Source organism: Camelus dromedarius, chromosome 5, assembly GCF_036321535.1.
Source record: "Camelus dromedarius isolate mCamDro1 chromosome 5, mCamDro1.pat, whole genome shotgun sequence".
NCBI classification, from domain to species: domain Eukaryota; kingdom Metazoa; phylum Chordata; class Mammalia; order Artiodactyla; family Camelidae; genus Camelus; species Camelus dromedarius.
In genome coordinates this window covers 61,507,514-61,527,336 of record NC_087440.1, presented here as the reverse complement: position 1 = coordinate 61,527,336, position 19,823 = coordinate 61,507,514, and the positions used below count along the sequence as shown (strand labels likewise).

The 19,823-nt window shown below is 37.1% G+C and overlaps 2 protein-coding genes across 2 annotated transcripts in view; one reads left to right on the top strand and one right to left on the bottom strand.

The window, feature by feature from the left end:
* Positions 1 to 19,823, bottom strand: part of SYNE2 (spectrin repeat containing nuclear envelope protein 2) — a 413,158-nt gene that overhangs the window by 342,365 nt on the left and 50,970 nt on the right. The gene's annotated exons all lie outside the window — the stretch shown is intronic.
* Positions 5,804 to 19,823, top strand: part of SGPP1 (sphingosine-1-phosphate phosphatase 1) — a 33,860-nt gene continuing 19,840 nt past the window's right edge. The window contains exon 1 of the mRNA XM_010976659.3: positions 5,804 to 6,707. Coding sequence (XP_010974961.1) covers positions 6,012 to 6,707 — 696 coding nt within the window. The 5' untranslated portion in view covers positions 5,804 to 6,011. The remainder of the gene's footprint in view (positions 6,708 to 19,823) is intronic.

Here is a 19,823-nt window from a genome sequence, read left to right as displayed (position 1 = left end):
AACCACATTCTTTGATATTTCTATGCCTCAATTTTTCATACGTAGAATGGAGGTAGAAAGAAGATTTACCTTATGGGGTTATTATGATTAAATTAGTTACTATCTGTAAAGCATATCAAATAGTACATATTGCACAATAAGATCCAATAAATGATACCTTTACTATCAAAACTGGCTATCCAAAAAAGGAAAAGCTTCACTTACTTCTTAGTGATCATTTAAGTCAAATAACTCCAAAGAATTCATCACCAAATAGCTACTGGACACACTGGTTTGAATAGACCTTTGGCATCTCTAAGGATCATCAGGTCTCTCAAAGATTTGTATGAGCAATGGACAAGGGAATAACCTCTTTTCACATACAGCTGTGCTGGGAATGAACTGAAGCCAAATTATCAAGGTCATATACATTTTAACAATCTCTTTAGACTTCAGGGTCTTTCTAGGGGAGTTCTGCAGGAAGGGATTTCTGAAGCTCATTCATTCATATATATTCCTTCAGTTTTTCAGTAAATATTGTGAAAGGAAAATCAAAACAGAGTTGGTGTTGCTAAGAGACCTCCCTAAAATGGAGCCAGGAGGCCACTGAGGAAATTTGACCTGTGCTTATCTCACCATCTCACCACGGATGGAATCTGACCTATTGACAACTTACTGACCTGACAAAGGCATCCGGAACATCTGCCAGGAACTCAAGATACTTGTTGGACCCTTACCCTAAAATAACTCAACTCATGACGGCCTATCCCTTAAGGACAAACATTTCCTTTCTTATGCCAGAGGACAGCCTGATGGCTTTTGCCTCCATAAGCCCCTGACTCTTTCCCTTCCCTGAAACACTGTTGATTTTACCTGAATATGAGTTTCCCAAATTGCAATTCTTAAGCCCCCAAATAGACTTTTTCTCATTTGTAGCCTTCTGTGTTATATATATATATATAAATAAATATGTATTTCATATAATTTATATATATATATTTTATGTAAAAGTATATAAAATATATATATATATATATATAAAATTTCTTTTTTTTGGTTGAAAACATTTAGGTGTGAGGGATATAGAAATCAAGGATACTATTTCTGTCTTCAACGAATTCATGTTCCAGGGTAGGAGACAGTCTTGAAGGATTCAGCCAGGTGAGAGATGGAAGAAAGTGAGTTCAAGACAGAAATAATATGAACTGATGTGACACCGAGAATTGACACGAGGAAGCATGAAATATTCCAAGAACTTCATTTCAGAATAACTAAATAGAGTGAGCATGCCAGGGCAGAGGGAAGAGGCAGATGCAGGAGCAGGATGATGATGACCAGGTATATGAGGCCTGAATAGCACCTGGCTTCCCTCATTCTCCCTGTTAAAAGTCCCCTCAGTGTGCATATCTTGTGAGGAGGGGAGAAGACAACAAAAAGCCAGGAGGTAGCCAAACAGCCTCTGGGAAACCAAAGTTCTGGGTAAACTATACCTCAATCACCTGTTTTCCCTCATGTATCCTGAGAGACCTAAATTTAATCCTTTGTGAATGCCAAAGTAAAATGTGAATTTTATCCTGAAGGCTATGGGGAAACACTGAAGGGTTTTAAGCAGGATAGAACTGTGATCAGGTTTGCCTTTCAGAAAGCAGTTTTGAAAGCAGGGAAGTGATTTCAGGGGGTGGCGAATGGAGTCAGAAGTATGAAGACAGTGTATTCTATATGAATATGCTGAGTCTGAGACAATGATGGATATTTGTATAGTGATGTTAAAATGATAAGATATCAGATTCAATTCTTTAAATAAAATTTCCAAGGTACACCCTCTGGTTAATTCACCTTAGAGTTTAAGAATTTCTCACCTATATAATGTCATTTTAGCCTTTCCATAATCCCATAAGGACTCTTATTCTCTCCAGTTTGCAGCGAGGATTTATACCTCTGAGACTGTAAGTGATTTATTTGCCTTGGATCTTAAAGGAAGCCAGTGGCAGATCCAAGTTCCAAATCGAGCTCTTCTCAATCAAGACAGTGTTCTTTCCATAACTGCGTACATTTATAGTAACTCATCAACTCTTTATTCAGTTTCTGTTTTGCTCCCAGCACTATGTTAGTGGAAAGGAAAAGGAATTAGAAGATGAGCACAGGTCCTTGCCTCTGGGGGATTGCAGCAGATTTTGCAGCAACAAAAAAATTGTTTGTCAGCAAAGCTGTAGATCAGCAATCAGATCTGTCTTCCAGTTCTAATTCTGCCTCTAACCACGCGTATGATTACATTTTATTTGAAAATAAAAGAAACCCACCTCAAACAAACTTAAATAGAAGGGGAATGTATTGACTCCTGATATCCAAGGAATGACTGAAGAGTCAAGCATCAGGAAAGGCCAGGCGGCAGAGGTGGCCTGAGGAACCACCATAGGGAGGGGCTCAAACCTTGGTAGGAATCTTCAAGACCTTCTGTTCCTGCTGCTGTTTGGGGCAGTTTCACTTTCTCTCCCTGCCGTCTAGATTTCTCTAAAGGAAGAAATATGTCTACTATGTTTCTGAGTTTAGAAATTAAAGGTTTAGCCACTGAGGTGATATCACCCAATCTCTCACTGGCCCAAAGTATAAGAATCTTGGGGAACCTACCCATTTTGTCCAGTGGGTAGAATAGAATCCACCAGAATTACTAGTCTTTCCACAGTGGGGCTTTGGTTTACAAGTAAGACTTTGTCCTTATCGTTAACAGATCTATTGCACCAGCAGGACAGTGTCAGCCCTTCCAAGTTTTGTCAACTTGCATTCTTGTTCCTTTTTAGAGCAGTCATAGGCCAAGTCCCCATTTCCCCTCATCTCTGTCACCACTACCTTTAAAGAGAATATTTTATTCTGACAAAATCTGCCAGTGCTGAAGGACTCATAATTTAGCCATGGGTTATACAGACAGTCTCCCATTTATGATGGTATAAGTTAAGATTTTTCGACTTTACAACGGTGCAAAAGTGTTATGCATTCAGCAGACACTGTACTTCAAATTTTGAATTTTGATCTCTTCCTGGGCTAGGGATATGCAGTAGAAGATGCCGGGCAGGGCAGGGCTCCCAGTCAGCCACTAGGTCACAAGGTTAAGCAACCTGCACACTTATAACCATTCTGTACCCATACAGCCATTCTATTTTTCACTTTCATTACTGTGTTTAATAAATTACATGAGACAGTCAACATCTTATGACACAATAGGCTTTGTATTGGATGCTTTTGCACAACTGTAGGCTAATATAAGTGTTCGGAGCACATTAAAGGTAGGCTAGGCTAAGCTATGATGATCGGTAGGTTAGGTGTATTAAATGCATTTTTGACTTACGGTATTTTCAATTTATGATAGGTTTAGCAGGACGTAACCCCTTGAAAGTTGAGGAAGATCCGCAAAAATCATTTTGTTTTATATTTTTTCCTCTTTTTTTGCTGTCTTTAGGCTAAATAGTCCCCATAATCAAAAATTTCTTGGATAAATCTGAATAATCACCCTGTAAACAAATTGTTTTCACAGAAAAGCATGTGTAAACTAACTCACCGAAGCTGTTCCACATTTCTTTATAAACCAAGTTGCTCCTTGTTTTTGAATGTCAGCTAATCATCTGTTTTACAGAACCATTCGTAGCTAACCCAGTGCCACCTCCCTGCTTCTCATTCCACGGATAGATTGCTTATATCTCACTTCCTAGAACTGTTTATTATGTCTGGCTTTACACCTTTGAATATACTTGCATGTCTTCTCATGTTTTGTCTTCCTCTCTAGATTATAAATGCCTCAATATTAGACACAATGTGTTCCAGTCAGGGATGGACTATTATTTGCCTGCAGACTGATGGATTCAAATGAAATCCTCTCAAATCTTCCTTCCAATTCCCAGAACCCCAGCTCTAGTTCTGGCACTCATCATCTCTCACCTGATTACTGTAATTGTCTTCTAATTATTTACCTGACCTTTGGTCTCTGACCTCTGGCAATTCATCTCTGATTTCCGTCCTAGTCATCTTTCTAAAGTACAGTTCTGACGGTGTCACTGTCTAGCTTAAAGGCAATCAACGCCTCCCTTCTGTTTACAAAATAAAATCCCCAGCCTTTACAATTTGGTCCTATCTTCCCTTTCTAACCCCCTTCCAATCTCTTACCCTTCCAGTGCTGTGTTCTATAAGCTATTAATTGTTTACCAAATACATCTTTGCACATTTCCATCCCTTGTCTTTATTCAATTTCTTTCTTCCTAAAATGGGCTTCTCCACTTATTCATATCTTGCCTTTAATTATGATTCAGCTCAACTGGATCACCTCTTAACATCTTTCTTGCTGTCCCCAGTCAACTTGCCGCTTCTCCTTTCCAGAGCATATTGCTTATGTCTCTATTTTAGCACTTACCATTTGCTTTGCACCCCAGAGGTGCGTCTATCTCTGTCTCCCATTTATACTGTGAGCAACTTGAGGGCACAGGTGATGATTTATTCATCTTTCTATGGCTACCTCCTAACAAGTAGAGCAGGAGGAGGAGAATAATTCTCTCTGGGAAAAGAAGAAAATATTTCTAATAACATAAGGGAGGGGAATTTTCCAGCCTGTTTCTTGGAAGAAGTTCAAAATTTTTAATTATAGACATTCACCTTACTTGAACTAACTTCCTAGAATTAGAGTTCAGAGTCCTTCTAATAAAAACTATTCTTTCTAGAAGTCAAGTTGGTAACTTGTGAGACATGAAAGTTAAGTCTCTACACCAGTTTTATCAAAAGACCCAAAAATCTACCCAATGCATTAAGCCACCAATTACATTTCTTCTGTGCAAGACTACTAGCTATTGGAATTTAATAAAAGGAAATTCTACATGTAAGTCAAGAATAACTGTGCTCCCACACCAAAATATTTGTGAAAAATAAAACCGAACGGAGTCCAACCTTGAAAATTCCCTGGGCAGACAAATCCAATTTAGTCAAACAAATAAAGTTTAACTTAGCTTATTTTTTATGACGAACTTGACCTGAGTCATTTTTTGCTTATGCCTCTGGAAATCATAAACAAAACTGTTTCCCAAGGTTGACATGAGGTAACCACTGAAAATTCTAATATTATAACCAATCACTATGAAGAAGAAATAGTCACTTAAGTCTCACTGCCTAAGATGCTAACAATATACCCCAGAGCCTCACTCCACGTTTTGGTCCCTGTGCTCCCAGTTTGCAAACTGTCCTTTTGGTGTGTTCACAATACACTTTTACTAATTACTACTTCAGTGATTCTTTGGTTTTACTTCGGCTATTTCTGAACGTTTGATAATCAATGACACACTATTGGCCTGGGATCTACATCAACTCTTGCTCCCACTAGTCAATTGGCACGTGGCTTTCAGGACATCAACCGTCAGGGACAGGTCTGTAATTACTTGTGATTCCTTGAGTCCGATTCCGGGCGCGTGGTGCTTACTTCTCCTTCATTCACCGTTTGATTCTGGGCTAAAAGGCCGTCCGGGTGCTTGGCACCAGCACCGCCGAACTTGGCACCAGGATCGTGGTCTCTCCCAGTCAACACTGGACAGAGGGAAGTCGGGAACCCCAGGCTGAGGGGAACCAGGGCTGAGGATAGAGAAGGGGGACGGGCGACGTCCTGCCCGCCGAGTGCCGCGACGCCTGGTGGGTATTAAGCAGAACCTTAAGGCCGCCGCCCCGCGGCGCCTCAGCGCCCCTGACGCCGCCCGGATGCGCTCGGGGCGAGCCCGCGCGGCCGGGTCCCCTTCCTGAGGCGCGGTGGGGGCGGGGCACGGCGCGCGCCGGCGCGTGGAGGCCGCGGGCGGTGGCGGAGCGCGCGCGGGGCGGGGGCGCGCGGCGGCCGCTGTGGCCTGTGGCGCCGTCAGCCGGCGTAGCAGAGCGAGGCGAGAGAGGTGCAGCTCCCGCTGCGGCTGGCGCTGCCGTTGGCCAGGCGCGCGGGGACGGTTCGGAGCTGCGCCGGGGCCGCCCCACCCTCCCGCCGCCGTCCTCCGGTCCGCGGGCCGCGCCGTCCCGTTATCATGTCGTTGAGGCAGCGCCTGGCCCAGCTGGCCGGCAGTTTGCAGGAGCCGCAGAAAGTGGCCCGTTTCCAGCGGCTGTGCGGGGTGGAAACGCCGGCGAGCCGCACCGCCACGGCCACCGCGGACCCAAGGGAGGATGAGAAGGCGGAGGCGCCCCCCGCCGGAGACTGCCGGCGCCGAGAGCTGCAGCTGGGGGCGTCCGGAGGCCCCACGCCGCCCGGGAGCGACCGCAATCAGTGCCCCTCCAAGCCTGGTGGCGGCGGCGCCCCCAACGGCGTGCGGAACGGGCTGGCGACCGAGCTGGGCCCGGCCTCAACGCGGCGCGCGGGCGCCCTGCGCCGCAACTCGCTAACGGGCGAGGAGGGCCAGCTGGCCCACGTGAGCAACTGGCCTCTCTACTACCTGTTCTGCTTCGGCACGGAGCTGGGCAACGAACTCTTCTACATCCTGTTCTTCCCCTTCTGGATCTGGAACCTCGACGCCCTGGTGGGCCGGAGGCTCGTGGTCATCTGGGTGCTGGTCATGTACCTGGGCCAGTGCACCAAGGACATCATCCGCTTGCCGCGGCCCGCCTCGCCGCCGGTGGTCAAGTTGGAGGTCTTCTACAACTCCGAGTACAGCATGCCCTCCACCCACGCCATGTCCGGCACGGCCATCCCCATTTCCATGATCCTCCTCACCTATGGCCGCTGGCAGGTAAGGTTCCCTGTTCTCGCCCCGCTCAGCCTAGGGGAGTTAAAGAAGTCGGATCCTCGTTGATCTCCGCAGTTACTTCAGTTTGGATGTTCCCCTCCCAAACCTCTCTGCACAGGTTTTCACAGTACCCGCAGACAGGCCCTTTCTAGGTTTAAAAATGATCGTAAAACGATCAGGGGAAATCTGGAGACTAAGCGGTCAAACTGTATTTTATACTAATGCCTTTCTTAGAACCTAAAAGAAACACTGTTCATGGGCTAATAATACATTGTCATCGGGCTTTGGTTGAGTTTCTAAATGGCTTTAATACTTGTGATGCAGAGAACGTTATTGTGATTAAGAATAATGTCCTTATAATTAATTAATCGTTGGGTGACTAAGATTCACCAGTTATATGTGGTGCCTTTCCCCACATTGTTTCAGGCGTAGATAAAGTCATTGGCTTTACTCCGAGACAGTGTTTTTAAAACAAACATGGTCGTTCCAGGCTATGAAGTAATGGATTTTAAATGAAAGCCACCCTTTGTGAAAGTTAATGGAGCACCGCCTGAGTGCTCTTTTAAGGGGTGTGGTTGCTAATTTGCTGATAGACACAAAGTTTAATTAGCTTCTGGATCACAGATCTGTACAATCAGTTGTTGAGCTGCAGTATTACTGTTGAATGAACTCTGTCTGTAAATGCACCCTTTTAAAGTTATTCTTAAAATTAGGATTCTTCATCAGACTAAGTGGGTTTGTAAAAATGATAAGTATGACAGCAAGATCAGCCTGACAGTTTTCAGTTCATCATGGTTTGTAAATGTTACTTAAATTTAGAAGTGAGTTCTTTTTCATATACAAGCAAAATTTACTCTTAGACTGATGTTCTTTGCTTCTGTTTAAAATTTTATTGGACTATAGTTGATTTACAATGTTGTGTTAGTTATCTGTCTTAAATTGTAAGGTTTGTTCATCCTGCAGATGCAGACCAGTCCACTAATTTAAGAATAAAGTTAATAACTGTGAAGAATCCAAGGAATCAGACTCCCTTGATTTTATTTTCCCATTACAACACAGAATCATCTTACAGTGAGAAATACACATTCTGTTTAAAACTCCATTATGATAAGCTCACTTATCTCAGATTTAATTGCCCCCATGGACACTTCCGTGCAGTGCATCTCTCATACAAGAACATGGAAAATATGTACTGTGTATACTAAGAAATATCAGAATTATGAGGGAAGAGTACCATGGGAAGTTTTTTTTTTTCCTATTTAACCACAGGAGATATACAGTAATATTCAGACTGTAAAGTAGTACTGCCTGTTTTACGTGATAGATAAATATTTCAAATTTATTTACTCTAGATGCTTCAGAATTTAAGATTGTCATTGAGTTATGTTACTGGTTAGCTAATGATGTTTCTCTTTATTTTTAAGAGATTTTCAGGATTCCATAATGATAACGCCTTTTGTAACTCCTCATTGCGTAGCTATGTGGCATGTTATTAATATTAGCAGTCCAAGTAAGAGAAGATGGTTTTGGGCTCATCATCATTCAGAACACATGTTAACAAAGTCTGAGAACAGTACTGCTGGACTGTTTATGGGATGAAGCTATCAATATTTTAACATTTTGGGGTTATTTGAATTGTCAGAATATGCTTATGTTATAGTTTTTGAACAACCTAGTATATTTAATACAAAGTTTGAGGAATTTATATATCATACTGTTTTAGAATTTGAGCTGGACAAGACTTTAAAAATCACCTAGTCTCAAATTGTAATTTTACAGGTTTGGAAACTGACCAGTTGCATTAGAATTAATCTGTAAAATCAGTTTGTTTCTTCATTTACATGTTTTCACTCTTAAGTTTGAATGAACTTCCAAATTTGAATAATTGTTTATTTTTGGTTAGCTGTTTTGAAAGAAAGTCTCTTATATGAATGTTCTATGTTTATAAATGTACATAACTTAGTACAAAAACCAAAATGACTTTTCTACCTTTTTACTTTTTAAAAAAATCCTTGTTATGACTTCAAAACAAAAGGGCCTTCCTTTTGCTTAAGTTATTTTGGTCCTCTTCTCTACCAGTTAATATTTTAGTACTTAGGAGGCTTATATTTCCAGAGTGAGTAATGAAAAAAATATATGTATTGGAAAGTGGGATAAGAATTAAACAACAAAAGCCTAGTGTTTTTGTAATTAATAGCAGTTTTGGTTGACAGTTGTGTCCACCTGCTTGTGCCTCTACTGCTTATTCAGGACTTCTATATGCTTAGGATGCCGAAATCTCTCGGGAAACTGAGTCATCTTACATGCCATCCCTTTGGTTTGGAATAACTACTTCATTCTTCCCTTCATGCCACTTACTGTTCCTACTTGAAATCTGGTCAAGATTCACTTACATGGAGCCTTTTAAAATAACCCTTTCTGTTTCATTATTCCTCGTTTCTTCTTAAAATGACAGTAAACCAAAAAAATTACTTGAGGGCTTGCTTAAAAGTGTGGTTTCTGCACCTTACTCCCAGAGATTCTGATTCGTTAAGTAAGTGAGGGGTATTACATTTTACTGAAGTTCCCCAAGTATTTTTGAGGGAAAAATGTACTTTCTAAAGTCCCTTCAGTAAAATTAACTCTTGATCCTTATAATATATTTTATATTTCTCCAACATTGCTGTCTCAGTTCTTTTGTAATTCTATTCTTTGAATCCTCTTGCAGTATCTTGGTAATGCAAAAAGGGAGATTGAAACAGTATGGCTCTAAACCATCATTTGGTATACTGGAAGAATTATTTTTTAGAAATTTTACAGTAATGCAAGATAGAAAGTGTTATGGCATTTCTATGTGTATTAAATAACTTGATCCATTGGACAAGATAATGATTATTGTTCACATGTTATTTATTAGGATTTTTTGTAGCCTGAATTGGGAAAAAATAAGAAATAAAGAACATCAGGTATTAAGAGCATAGTCCTTTGAAAAACAATCTGAAATTAAAAAAATAAGGCACTCCTCTTGTATTTATGTCCACGTGCTCTTTTCAGAAATAAAAAGGCTTAATTTTTAAATAAGACAACATATAATGAATGAGTTCTAATTATATACTTGATTTAATAACATTAAGCAAGTTTAGATGAATTTCATTTTTTAAAAATGAATGACATCACACATTTTATAGCCTAACCCATTCCCAGATAGTCCCGGGTAATATGTTTTCACTACTTTTAGTAATATTAATGGTTGCATTATTAACATTATTAACATTTATTAAGGTCTTACTCTGGGTCAGACATTGTTTGAAATGTCTGTTACTGCATTTATTCTGCTCTTAAAATATCCCAATGTTTGGTCCTATTATGAATACAAGTTTACAGATAGGAGACTGAGGTAGAGAAAGGGTAAGTGATTTAGTCAAAGTAACATAGCTAGTGATTCAGAGGCTGACTTTAAACTTTATAGACGGGCCCTAGAGCTTTCAGAGAAAAAACTCTTTTCACGTCACACTTTGTGATTTTTAAATAATCTTTGCAATAATAAAATTTTTCAAATAGATACGAGTGTGTTCTTAAAATACAAAAATAGCTTTTATATGCCTTGAGAAGATTATGTGTACATACATGTGCAATAAGCACAAGTATTTGTGTTTTAAAGATGTAAGTTGTTAACTGAAATTAAATGCTGATTTGACCACCCTTCCTTTTCTCTATCTTCCTAATATAAATAAAAAATTAAACATAATGAGGGCTTTAGGGGGGAAAAAAGAACATAAGATATTCTATCAAAATATAGCTTATTATAGATAATAAAGGAAGATATCTGTGAGATCATGGAAAGGTAAACAGAAGAAAGGCAAGAAGTAGGAGTTACAAAAGTAGGTCACAAATGACAAAGACCAGAAAAGGCTTTAGGAGTCAGGGGAAACTGATCATTCTGGGAAGAAACACAGTTTATTAAAAAATCAAATTGGATTGCTACTTGATTTCTTTTTTATCTTGTGTGATACTTGTGTTTGAAATGCACATTTTCCTGATTTTATAAGTGCTTATTATTAACTCTTGATTTTAAATTATTTGGATAGGTAATGGATTGTAGAAAATTCAATATTTACATAAAAATATGAAGAAGAGAGTACATTTCTCTTCTTTTTCTATTCCACAGCTTCCAGGATCTCTTTTCCAGAAGGATTCATTGTTAGAAGTTTCTTGATCAATCTTCTAGAGGTAGTCTTTACTTTTGTAGGCATACATATATATTTATTTTTAAAAAACTTTAAATGGTGGTACCGGGGATTGAACCCAGGACCTGGTGAATGCTAAGCATTCCCTCTACCATTGAGCTCTACCCTCCCCCTAGTTTATTTTTCATACAAAAGGTAACATACTATCCTAGACCTTGCCTCTTTCACTTAAAAATGTATCATGAAGATTTTCCTTTTCTTTTCTCCAAAAATTAAAGAGTACTAACTTTGTGCTTGCAGTAGAGGGAGCTATCTGATTTTTTTCACATGTGCATGATGTTCCAGTATATTAACATAATTTATTTAAAAGTTGACTGTTGACTGTTCCAGTACTGCGTAGTCAAAGACTTTCTCTATTTTTTTTCTATTAGATTGTTGGTATTTTACTAATTTATAAAGACTATACCTCTTTGGTTTTCTTTTTTTTCCTTTAAGTCCATGCTCTACATTCAGATAATGTTATACCACTTCAAGTATAGCAACAGTATACTTCATTTTCCCCTTTTCCCTCCTTTGTACTGTTGTCATACACTTTCCATCTATATATGTCATAAAATTCAGAAAACATTGTTATTTTTGTAGTGTTCCTGCATTATTTCTAGAAATAATTTTTTTCTCCCTTCTTCCCCCACATCCTCCCCTTCTGGAACTTCAATCTCATGTATGTTAGATTGTTTAACACTGGTCACTCATAAATCACTAATACTTTGATGATGATTATGATGATGATAATGGTGGCAGTGATTATAGTGTTTTGGCTCTCCAGGCTTTGTTTTGGATAGTTTCTATTGCTATGACTTCAAATTCACTGATCTTTTCTTCTACAATACCTAATTTTCTGATAAACTCATCAAGTAGAATGAAATATAGTTACAGTTAAATTACTTGTCAGTTTACTCTTTTTAGGCTTTCTAGAGTGGGTCTAGAATAACCATAATCTAGAGCTAATTTAGTCTCACTACTAAGGTGATAACCTTCCAGAGACAACCCAATTCCCTCAGCACTGCGCCTGTTGGAAAACCAGTTACAAGCCTTTGTGAGCTTTGGGAATTATTTGTCCTACTATTTTCCAATAGTTTTCTCCCAGCCTGGTGGACTTTCATTCCATGCATGCACAGATTAGTTCTCAGCCAGCAATTTGCAGAGATGCCTCTACAGATCTCTGGGCCTCTCCCTCTGTGCAGAGTCCCTTCCTAGTACTCTCCTGGAAATTATAGCTGCTTTGGCCTCTGGGAACTCCTGTTTATCTCCCATTAATTCAGTGGACTGAATTGTTTTGGTTCTTCTTCTGTGCTACAGCCTGGAAACTGACTCTAGCAGCAAGCCAGGGCAATCATAGGACTCTTCTCATTTGTTTCCCTTTTCTCATGAATCACAGTCCTGTGCTACTTGTTTTCTGAAAACCGTTCTTTCATATCGTTTGTGTAGTTTTCTGGTTGGTTACAGTGGAACAGCTATTCTTACAACATTTAATCACTTAAGGGCAGAAAGAGAAATCCTCTTAAATCTACTTACTGTTTTCTGTTTTTTTATAAATAACACCTTACTGAGATGTAATTCATATACCATACAATTCACCCACTTATAATAGTCCATTCAGTAGCTTTCAATATATTCATAGAATTGTGCAACCATCAACACACTCAGCTTTAGAACATTTTCATCATCCCCCAAAGAAACCTCATACCCATAGTAGTTACTCCCTATTTCCCCCCAATCCCTAGCACCCCTAGGCAACCACCAATCCATTCTATAGATTAGCCTACTATTGTCATATCATGTAAATGGAAGCATGCAGTATCTCTTGTGACTGGCTTCTTTCACTTAGCATAATGTGTTAAGATTCATCTATATTATAACATGTATCTTCATTCCTTTTTGATACTGAATAATATGCCATTGGATGGATATACCACATTTTATTTATCCTTTTCATCTGCTGATGGAAATTTGGGTTTACTTTTTAGTTATTTTGAATAATGTTGCTATGGATATTTTTGCGTAAGTTTTTGTGTGGACATGTTTTTGTTTCTCTTGGGTTACTTACTAGTTTTTGAAGCCTTTTATGTGGTGAAATTAGCCTTTTGACTGTGGTAATTTGGAAGTGTTTTCCTAAATTGTAACTTCTCTTCTGACTTTGTTTTTCTCCAAGCAGAAATTTTTCTTTATATGTCTCAGTCCTTTGTTTTATAGTTTTTAGGTTTTGTGTAATATTAGGATGGCTTTCTACCATGGTTTCTTATGGTACTTTTATGGTTTCTTCTTTTTTTTTTAATGCTTAAATCTTTGAACCATCTTGTTTTGAGGAAGGAATTCAACTTGATATTTCCCAATGGCTCCATTTATTGAACAGTCCATTTTTCCATATTTACTTGAACTGTCACTTTTATCGTATATTAAATATAGGTATATGTTTGGGTCTATAACCATAATTTGATTTAGAATGATATATCTGATTTTTGTGTGCAAGTTCTAGACTATTATACTTATTATAGCTTTATAAATATTTTTTCAGAATTCTTCCTGTTTTAACTTGTTTATCTTTCTATGTGTACTTCAGATTTTGTCTAGCTCTAAAAGAAAAATCTTTTTGCTATTTTTTTTTTAATTGGAAAGATAAAGTTGTCCTTTTGCATTTAAGTCTTTGATGCATCTTTAGTTGGTTTGTGTGTATTGTGAGGTATGGATCTGGTATAAATAATAAACAGACCTTGTGCCATTTTTGAATTGTTTATCCTTTCTCCACTTACCTGTCATGCCATTTATGTTATATATCAAGTTCCCATATGTGTATGGGTCTAATTCTGGGTTCTCTGTTCTATGTCTGGTCTGTTTGTCTGTTTATCAATATCATTGTCTTAACTGCTGTAGTTGCTTTAGAATAAGTCTTGGTATCTGTTTCTGGATGTTCTTTATCATATTCTTCAAAACTGTGTTGGCTATTTTTGAATATTTGCTTTCAATATGCATTTTAGAATCAGATCTTTAGTTTCCATGTAAAACCCTGTCTGGACTTTTACTGAAATAGCAATGAATTTATGAAGTAATATGGAGAGAATTGATAGCCTTATAATACTGAATCTTCTTATGTTTGAATATGGTAAATCTTATTTATTTAGATTTTCTTATATGTATTTCAATGAAGTTTTATACTTTCCTCCATATAGATCAAGCATATCTTTTGTTAGGTTTATTTCTGGTTACTTTATTTTTTTGTTACTGTTGTAAATGATATCTTGTTAAAATTCAAATATTCTAACTTTCTATGGCTGGAATACAGAAATGCACTTGATTTTTATACATTGATCACCTATACAACTTTGATCAACTCTTCATTAATTTAGTTATTTGTATTTATATTCTCATCTGTAATCTATTCTCATCTGTTCTAGAAAAAAAATCATGTCAACTGAGAATAATGACATGTATATTTTTCTGCTCTAATTATACTTCTTTTTTTCCTCATTGACTAAAAAGCTTTAATCAAGGTAATGACATTCAATTCCACAAATATAATCTCTTCATATTTCTAATAAGTACTAGGCAATAACATAAGCTCTCCAGATATCAGAGTGAATAAAACAAATATTGTCTGTTTGCTCAAGGAGATTATATTGGTGTTTTAGAAATACTCTTATATCAATAGTATGAAAAATGGACTAAAGAGAAGCAAGACTGGAGGCAGGTAAACCAGACCAAGTAAGAGGTTACTCTGAGAGGCTGTCATCCCAGGCTCGAGGGATTCGAGTCCTCAGAGATGTCCACTGAATAAAACATAACTCTCAGCTTTTAGGTTGTGCATTTTATTTCAGTCGACATTGGTATCTGCCGATCCCAAACTCCCAATTTATCCGTCCCTCCCCTCTTTTCCCCAGTAGCAAAACAAATCAAGTTTGTTTTCCATCTCTGTGAGTCTGTTTCTGTTTTGTAAATAAGTTCATTTGTGTCATTTTTTTTTCAGATTCCACATATAACTGATATCATATGATATTTGTCTTTGTCTTACTTCACCTAGTATGATCATCTCTAGGTCTATCCATGTTGCTGCAAGTGACATTTCATTCCTTTTTATGGCTGAGTAGTAGTCCATTATAAATATACATATATTACATCCTCTTTATCCATTTATCTGTTAATGGGCATTTAGGTTGCTTCCATGTCTTGGCTATTGTAAATAGTGCTGCTATCAACACTGAGGTGCCTGTGTCTTTTCAAATTAGAGTTTTCTCTGGGTATATGCCCAAGAGTGGGATTGCTGGATGAGATGGTAACTGTATTTTTTTTTTTTAATGGAGATACTGGGGATTGAACCCAGGACCTTGTGCATGGTAAGCATGCAGTCTACTGCTGAGCTATTTCCACCTCCCCTGGTAACGCTATTTTTAGTTTTTTAAGGAACCTCCATACTGTTCTTTGTAGTGGCTTTACCAATTGACATTCCCACTAACAGTGTAGGAGGGTTCCTTTTTCTCCACACCCTCTCCAGCATTTATTATTTGTAGACTTAAAAATATATATATTTTTAATTTTGGGGGGAGGTAATTAGGTTTATTTTTTAAATGGAGGTACTGGAGATTGAACCCAGGACCTTGTGCATGCACTCTACCACTGATCTATAACCTCCCCCTTATTTATAGACTTTTTGATGATGGCCATTCTGATGGGTGTGGTACTACCTCATTGTAGTTTTGATTTGCATTACTCGAATAATTAGTGAGTTGAGCATATTTTCATGTGCCTGTATGTCTTTGAAGAAATGTCTGTTTAGATCTTCTGCCCATGTTTTGATTGGGTTGTTTTTTTGATACTGAGCTGTGTGAGCTGCTTGTATATTTTGGAAATTAATCCCTAGTTGGTTGCATTGTCTGCAAATATTTTTTCCCATTCCATAGCTTGTCTTTCATTTTGTTTATGGTTTCCTTTTAAAGCCAATTCTTTACAGTGAATCTCTCAATATATATGTATACATATATATCCTATTGGTTCATTTTCTCTAGAGAATTCTTACTAATACATTATGTCATAAATTTTCTATCGGTAAAAACTAGAAAGCATTTTTAATGAATAAAGTATTTTCATATACCTGCAAAATACTTTTTATACTATAGGATTGTCCTTACTGTTAATATTATTTTCTTTATAGATGAAGAAACTACATTGCAAAGAGACTATGAAACTAGCCCGTGGTCCCATACCTGAAGAACTAGGCACCTTTTGGGGAGTCTGCCTAACTCCCAACCCCCTGAAGGCTCCCTCACCTACAGGACTGCCGTATTTTCTCTACATAATCTTGCCCATCAGGAACTGAAAATGGTACTGAGTTTGAGCAGGTTTCCTCTATGAAGAAGTAGTAAATTCAGAAATCTTCATCTGCCATGTAGACTGAAGAGCAGAGAAGCTAATTTGCAGAAAAAGAAAAATGAAGTGGATATGTACAAAGAAGGGGTGGTCCTGTGACTGTCCAGTTTATAATTCCAGTTTCTTCTTGAAGCTTAACCTCATTCTGCCCTAGGGTTATGTGAGATACTCTGTATCCTTCTCTTTTTTTTTTTTTTTTTCTCAAGATAATTTGATGTCTGTTATTTACAATTTTAGAGACCCAATAAATACATACAGTAAGTGGCTAGAGCCAGATCTGTGTAGCTCCAAAAACTGATCTTTAAACCACTAGATTATAATCCATAAATATTGATTTATTCATTGTTGCATGGTATATGTAATTTTATGATAAACATATTTACATATAACCCTTGCCCTCATTTCTATGTCTTTAGTGAAGAATTCTAGGAGAGAGGTTACTGGGTCAGTGTATGTAAACATTTAGAGCTCTTTTTTGTATTGACAAAATGCTTTCCAGAAAGGTTGCCTAAGTTTATAATTTTTTTCTTGGTCCTACCTCTGCCTCATGTTTAAGTTTCCTTGAAATTTTTAAAATTCTTCTAAAGATAGTCTCTGTAATTGCTTTAATTGCAAGTCATTTTCTTCTTCTTTTACTGATTTCAATGAATGTGAATGGAAAATGTCCTAATAAAAAAAAAATTCTGATTATGTGTGATTAATAGCTAAGGAAAGCATATCATTAAGAATAACACCATTTGGTAGAATAACTGAAGGAAATGTTTAGATAAGTGTTCATGTAATACAGTTTACAATGACATGATTGGATAGTGGCATGAAATTAAAAATATCTAGGAGGTCTTGTAATCTGTTTGGGGTTTGGTAAATTTTTATTAATTAGAGAGTGTGAAGGATTTGTACATTTTCTTTCATCTTTTTGATAAGATCTAAATATTTAAAGTAAAAACATTCTCTTTAGAGGAAATACATATATTCAGCAGACAAGACTCAACATTCTCAGAAAACAGAAACTAGGAACCCATGCCAAACTTAAAATTATTGCCTATTTGTGTAGTGATAAAAGTGTAAAGTAATAGTCAAGGTAAATTGGAAAAGGCATCAGAATTGGCCACTAGAATATAATACTAAATATTTAGCATCCCCTGGGTCTGTTTCTTATTCTGTAAAGAGAGGGGAGTGGAATTAATACGATCCTTTCTACTTCCAATTAGCTGAAATTTGTACCTAGCCTCCATTCTAAGAAAGACCTAAGTAAGAAATATCTAAAAAGAAGAAAGAAAAAAAGAAAAAAAATATCTGAGTGATATTTTTGATCCTAGGGATATAAAAAATTAAACAAACAACATACTTTATACACATTTTATACAGCTTACTATAGTGGTTAAGAGAGCTCAGAGTGGGAATCAGACCTCCAGTGTTTGAATCTCTGCTCTGTAATTTAATAATTGTTTGATCTAGGGCCTCTCTGGGCCTGTTTGATATAAATTAGAACACCTACCCCTTAGGATTCTGATGACTAAATGAGCTAATGTTTGTATAGCTTTTATTTATTTATTTTTTAAAAATAATTATATCTTTATTATTTTGTAAAGGCATCATGCAGGTAAATATTATTCTTTTGCTGCCTTTATACGTACACTGTCTTTTTTTTAACATTTTTTATTGATTTATAATCATTTTACAATGTTGTGTCAAATTCCAGTGTTCAGCACAATTTTTCAGTTATTCATGGACATATACACTGTATAGCACAGGGAAATATACACAAAATGTTATGATAACTCACAGAGAAAAAAATGTGACAATGAGTGTGTATATGTCCATGTATAGCTTTTAGAATAGTGCCTGGTACATAGTAAACTATGTTAAATTAATCTGTTAACATCTCAGTAAACAAACTCACGTGCATTTCTTGTAACATCTGCCTAGGATTGAATTTTGGGTATTAAAAACCCAGTCAGTTTATTTTTCAGAGATAAAGGATTGGGTTAGGTAGGGATAGAAGTGGAGAGTGAAGTGAAGTGAAGGAAGGACCTTTCGACAAATATGTATCAGAAGTGAGAGAAAGTTTGGTTAGATTGCTATGGCAGAGCAAAAGTGGAGAGCTGGTCCTTCCTAGTCTTCCTAGTTCTGATGTTTTAAAAAATAGAAAGTGGGGCTCTTAATGATTTGCTACATTTGCCAGTGTGGAGAAGACAGAGTTTGAGTTTTCTATTACAGTGCCTTTTGCATTTTGGAAACTACTGTAATGAACTGCCTCTACTCCACTTACTCCCCTAAGTGCTGAAGGGTTACTGTCATCCCAGACTAGATTTGCTCCCAACCCTAGAGAACTGAACTGAAGGTTAAAAAAAAAAAATTCCACAGAATCCACACTAGACAAGGGAGAAATTTTCTGTTATCCAAGAGACAGTTAGATATAGAATTATTTGCTAGGTTGGAATTGGAATGAATTAATGAGTTGGAAACTGCCCAGAAGAATGGATTTACTAAGTTTCTTTTGTTTCTACTCTGGTTTCTGCAGAGGGAATTAGGAATTTCCTTTTCATCTTAACTATCTGGAAAGCAGTGGTCTGCCCGCAGCTCTAAAATGATACAAGCTGTAGTATGTAGCCCTTATTTTTTTCCCTCATAAATCCCTTCCCTGTAATAGGAATTGGGAAATGGATCCTATTTTGTTAATAGAAGGCTACATTAACTAGTTTGGTAATAAATAGTACTTTCCTGATTGTGGTTTGTGATATAAAATATATTTTAAATCATAATTAAGTTCTATTGATGAGTTTTCTTGCTAAATTGTTGTGATTTAAGAGTTTGAAACTGAAATAGTAATTAAGATGACAACAAATATGTTTGTTAAAACAATGGATTGAGCTGAAAATGTTTTAGTACATATTTTATTAATGTGTACTTTGATTTAAAGTATATAAGCACATGTAATATATATGTACATATAGAATATATATAAAATATATCCTAGTGTATAAATATATCCTGTGTCAAAGATAAGAGCCTTTAATTTCAGTAATGTTATGTGGTTGTCAGTGTACCATTCTTTCATTTATTTGGTTAAATTTATCCCTAGGTATTTTATTCTTTTGGGTGCTGTTGTAAATTGAATTGTTTTCTTAATTTCCTTTTCCGATTGCTCATTGCTGGTGCATAGAAACAAAACTGATTTTTGTGCATCGATATTGTACCCTACAACTTATGCTGAATTCAGTTATTAACTCTAGCAGTCGTTTGTGGATTCCTGGGATTTTCTATTTTTAAGATCATGTCATCTGTAAATAGAGATAGTTATACTTTTTCTTTTCTAATTTAGACGTCTTTTCTTTCTTTTTCTTGACTACTTTGGCTAGAACTTACAATACAGTTAGGTAGCAGTGGTTGGAGGTAGACATCCATTTCTGTTTCTAATCTTTGCAGGGCAGAGTGGGAACCTTTCAGTCTTTTCAACCATTGAATATAAATTTATCTGTAGGTATCTCATAAATGCCCTTTATCATGTTAAGGAAGTATCCTTCTATTCCTA